Source organism: Palaemon carinicauda, chromosome 4 (assembly GCF_036898095.1).
Source record: "Palaemon carinicauda isolate YSFRI2023 chromosome 4, ASM3689809v2, whole genome shotgun sequence".
Taxonomy (NCBI): Eukaryota; Metazoa; Arthropoda; class Malacostraca; order Decapoda; family Palaemonidae; genus Palaemon; species Palaemon carinicauda.
In genome coordinates, this window is record NC_090728.1 from 167,143,885 (window position 1) to 167,148,884 (window position 5,000).

Genomic DNA, 5,000 nt, shown 5'->3' on the forward strand with positions numbered 1-5,000 from the left:
AAACTCTTCTTTCATACGCATTGTCCTACCTATGTATGCAACTATAGTCAATTCTTTTTAGTGAGGCAGATTTGCACCGACTCGCAGGGGTACCCTTTTCGCTCAGAAAAGTTTCCTGATCGCTGATTGGTTGGATAAGATAATTCTAACCAATCAGATAGCAGGAAACGTTTCCGAGCTAAAAGGGCACCACTGCGAGTCGGTGCAAATGCGCCTCATTAAAAAAAATGAATATAGATCTCTGCTCGGATTTTAAAAAATATCTATGCTTACATCTTGTTTTATTAACTGTTCTAAATTTGGGCATGAAAATAAATGTTCTGTCTGTGCTACATATGGAAAAACACAAAGCCCACTTTATCTCTTACTTGAGGGTACACTCGAGCACACTATTCAATCTTGTTTCTCTTTCTCTTGTTATTTTGAGGTTTTTATCCTCTTGTTATTTTCAAGTTCTTATAGTTTATTTGTGAAAGATTTACTTTAATGTTGTTACTGTCCTTAAACTTCTCATGTAGTTTTTCCTTATTTCCTTTCCCCACTGGGCTATTTTCCCTGTTGGAGCCCTTGGCTTATAGCATCCTGCTTTTCCAAATAGGGTTGTAGCTTGGCAAGTAATAATAATAATAATAATAATAATAATAATAATAATAATAATAATAATAATAATAATAATAATAATATGTTATCGGTGAATTGAAATTTGATTTACAAGTGAAGAATTCCACATCAATATTTTGCAAACGAAGAAACAGTTCTTTCTATAATTCATCGAATTTTACTCCTCATTTATAAATTGTTGATTTCACTCCCCTTGCTTATGGAAAAATTTCCTACTGTTAGAATGTGAAAAAAGAAGAAATTAAAGCTGATAATTAATGGAAAAATGGAACATCATTTTGTTAAGGTAATTCAATTTGCAATTGGAGAAATTTCCTTTAATTTTCAAATTGAGAAACATCACTTGATTTTATCACAAATTTAAAGATCGTCTCTTTTCGATATCTATGAATCATCCTTCCGTTTGCTAAATGAAAGACGTCGTCTTGTTTGTTGAAGGAGTAATATCAATCTGCTTGTTGCCTTAGAACTTTAGGAGCACCATATTTGCCAATAAATAAATGTCTTCCTGTATATAAGTGAACAAATCAAGCAAGAAAACATAAATCTGTGTTAATAGAGAAATCACGTATACTTGTGAAATACTGCCAAGACGCAGTTTGACGTTCTGTTAAAGCGTATGCAGGCACCGGTAAAGAACCTAAACATGAGCTACCAATATATAAAAAAATACAGTTAATGGGTTCTGAAGCGCTGCATTTACCTGTTATGCAACAGTGGGTATCTTTGGCACCTTTTATTGCCAACACCTGTTTAAAGATAGATGCTATCGAGTCACATCAACTCGCTTGTGCTCTAGAGCGAGTGAGACGGAGGCAAATTTTGGCACACGTGAGATGGGAGAGGTGGGGCCCGGCTGGCGGATGCAAATCCTCGTATCATTAACTAATAGAAATAGATTCGGTCTAGGGGTGAAAAAAAAGCAAAATCAAGTGATTTTTTCAAATAGGGATTGATGATGGATATTCAACAGAGGAAAATTAATAGATTTACATCTATTTATTTCCTTTTGTTGAAGTGATTTTGATTATTCTGTTTTAAGTCAAGCGAGTGTCTATTTAGAGCTACATAGCTCCTACGTTAAGGAAGAGGCGGTCGAGAGTTGAAATCGATGGAAGATGAGGCAATCAAGGAAGAATAAAAGAATGAGGAAGAATAAACAGAGAAATAAACACTTCAATTAGTGTTAAATTTTGGAAAAGCAGTCTCATTGCCTACTACTTCTCTGACTGCTATGTCTAAAGATAATTTTTTTCAATTCTTTTAACCTTCCTTCTCTTAAACTCCAAGCACGTCGTTTTCTCTAAGCACAGATCAAAATCTCTTGTTCTCTTTTGGCATTCATTTACATTGCGCCTCTTCTTGTTCTTGTTATCAGGCCAAGAAAACATGCAATAGTGTCAATACTTTTATCTCTACTTCGAAAACACTCCGGCTTGAATTCTCGTGTTCATTTGTGTACAAATTTTTATTTTATTATTATTATTATTATTATTATTATTATTATTATTATTATTATTATTATTATTATCATCATTTTTCATTTTATTATTATTATTATTATTATTATTATCATAATTAATATTATTATTATTATTATTATTATTATTATTATTATTATTATTATTATTAAGCAAGCTACAACCCTAGTTGGAAAAGCAGGAGCCCATGGGCTTCAACAAGGAATAATAGCTCAGTGAGGAAAATAAATAAACTGCAAGAGAAATAATAAACATCTGAAATGAAATATTTTGATAACAGTAACAACCATGAAATAGAGCTTTCATACATAAACTATAGAGAGATTTATGTCAGCCGGTTCAACATAAAAAAAAACATTCGCTGCAAGTTTGAACTTTTGAAGTTCCACCGATTCAACTACTTTGTTATCATTACCAGCACAATCACTCAAATGAACCGAAAATTACCGTAGCAGTAAAGAAAGTAAAAAGGGGATATTATTGATTATAAGAATTTATTCATTTAAATCATAAATTTTAGGAATATCCATTCTAAATCATCATTATCATCTCCTACGCCTATTGACGCAAAGGGCCTCGGTTAGATTTCTCCAGTCGTCTCTATCTTGAGCTTTTAATTCAATACTTCTCCATTCATCATCTCCTACTTCGCGCTTCATAGTCCTCAGCCATGAAGGTCTGGGTCTTCAAACTCTTCTTGTGCCTTGTGGAGCCCAGCTGAACGTTTGATGAACTAATCTCTCTTAGGGAGTGCGAAAAGTAGGCCCAAACCATTTCTATCTACCCCTCATCATAGCCCTTAGCTGTGTAGGCCTGGGTTTTCCAACTCTTCTAGTGCCTTGTGGAGCCCAGTTGAAATTTTAGTGAACTAATCTCTCTTGGGGAGTGCGAAGAGCATGCCCAAACCCTCTTCATCTACCCCTCATCATGATCTCATCCACATAAGGCACCCGAGTAATCTCTCTTTTCATTTCATTTCTAATATTCTTTTATCTTTTTATTTATTTTCTTCAGGAAGCGATGACAGCCCTCAAAGAATGCGCCAGGGTTCTGAGCTACGAACCAGAGGTCCAGCCAGAGGGTCAGCTCGGCCTTGAGGCTAAGGACGAGATTGGCCAGCTCGAGGACTGGATCGAGAATGAAGGATGGAGGGGCTAAGCCCTCCACTATGCTCAGGATACTGCTGCAGGATACACTTACAGGAGACTCTGAAAAATAATTTCGGAAATTAATGAATTAATGGTTCTATGAGGCCTTTCATAGGTTTTGTCTAAAATTTTGAATAGATATGGGATATCCCATAGGCCTATATTTTCCTGCCTGTACGATGTATTCTGACAGTATACTTATATGTTGATGTTTTATATATTAGAAATAGTAAAAAGAAACTTTTTGACATTCTCTCTCTCTCTCTCTCTCTCTCTCTCTCTCTCTCTCTCTCTCTCTCTCTCTCTCTCTCTCTCTCTCTCTCTATTTGATTTCATATATCTACGCATAACATTTTCTCTTATGACCTTTTTCTTTTTCACATTTGTGAGGTTTTTTTTCCTCACAGATTAACTGTTTCTTAAGAATTAGCCTTCGATAATGCAGACACCTTTTCACAATCATAACTTTTTTTAATGCTTAAATATTCATCACTTTTATCGCAAGATAAGTCTAGCCTCTCATTCTGAATATAGTCAGGGTCCAAACTCTTTCTCTAATTATAATCCGAATAAAAGAATAGTTTACAAACATAATAATTCTTTTTCCTTTCTATTATTCTTCTTTTCTTTTTGGTTAACTTAATTGATTTTTTTTTCATTGACCTTTACAAAGCGGCTACTTTTTTCTTTGACCTTTACAAAGCGGCTACTTTTTTCTTTGACCTTTACAAAGCGGCTACTTTTTTCTTTGACCTTTACAAAGCGGCTATTTTTTTTCTTTGACCTTTACAAAGTGGCTATTTTTTTTTTAATTTTACAAAGTGGCTACTTTTTTCTTTGACCTTTACAAAGTGGCTATCTTTTTCTTTAGCCTTTACAAGGTGGCTATTTTTTTTCTTTGACCTTTACAAAGTGGCTATTTTTTTCTTTGACCTTAACAAAGTGGCTATTTTTTTCTTTGACCTTAATCATTCGCATATTCATTCACATTTGCTTCTGCATACGTACCTGCTTCCTTCTTAAATCATCCACTTTTTTTCTATCAATTCCATTTTATCTATCAACTTATCTCTCCATATCTCTCTTTCTCTTATTTATATCTGTCCCTTCTTAATCACGGCTCATGCTTAAACAATATTTTCGCTAGTGTGTACTGAGTAATGTTATTTTCGCTAATTTTTTGCTTTTTTTCTCGTATTATTTGATATAAGAAGAGTCTCTTTTAAGTTATGCATTTTCAGTTTTGTCTTTTATTAGAAATATTTTCATACACTTTCATGAAAAGAAGTTCGCCTTAAATTCAACTTTTTTAGTTTTTTTTTTCTTTTTTACTTTTTCGGCTTATGTGTACCTCACGTGGATTTTAAAGGACAGGGTATCTTATTTTTCGGAATTTCAATATAGAAATAAATGTCTGCTGCATTTTTCTATGTAAATTCAAAGGGATTTCATAAAAGTGCGATTAAAAGAGCTATAATTTCATATGATATTGTACAAACTAAGAAAAATGTGCCAATTTACTGTTGAGTTATAATTAGGTTACCTTCTTGAAAAGACAGGTTCCATTTTACAACCACACTGGAAAAGTGAAGGTTACAAACTACAATTGCATTCTGTGTAAATTGAACTCCATTTTGTGTCTAAATTATAATCTTCATAAAAACTGGAACTGTAGGCAAATATGTGATTGTGAACAATAGCTAGAGAACTTTAGCAAAAGTTTGTAGTTACAAACTATGTCTAGAGCAAT

The 5,000-nt window shown here is 33.5% G+C and overlaps 1 protein-coding gene across 1 annotated transcript in view; it reads left to right on the plus strand.

Annotated features, from left to right (window-relative positions):
- Nucleotides 1-5,000, plus strand: part of LOC137640174 (uncharacterized) — a 26,489-nt gene that overhangs the window by 20,988 nt on the left and 501 nt on the right. The window contains exon 5 of the mRNA XM_068372699.1: nucleotides 3,117-5,000. This exon is cut by the window's right edge and continues 501 nt beyond it. Within this exon, the coding sequence (XP_068228800.1) occupies nucleotides 3,117-3,260 (144 nt within the window). The 3' untranslated portion in view covers nucleotides 3,261-5,000. The remainder of the gene's footprint in view (nucleotides 1-3,116) is intronic.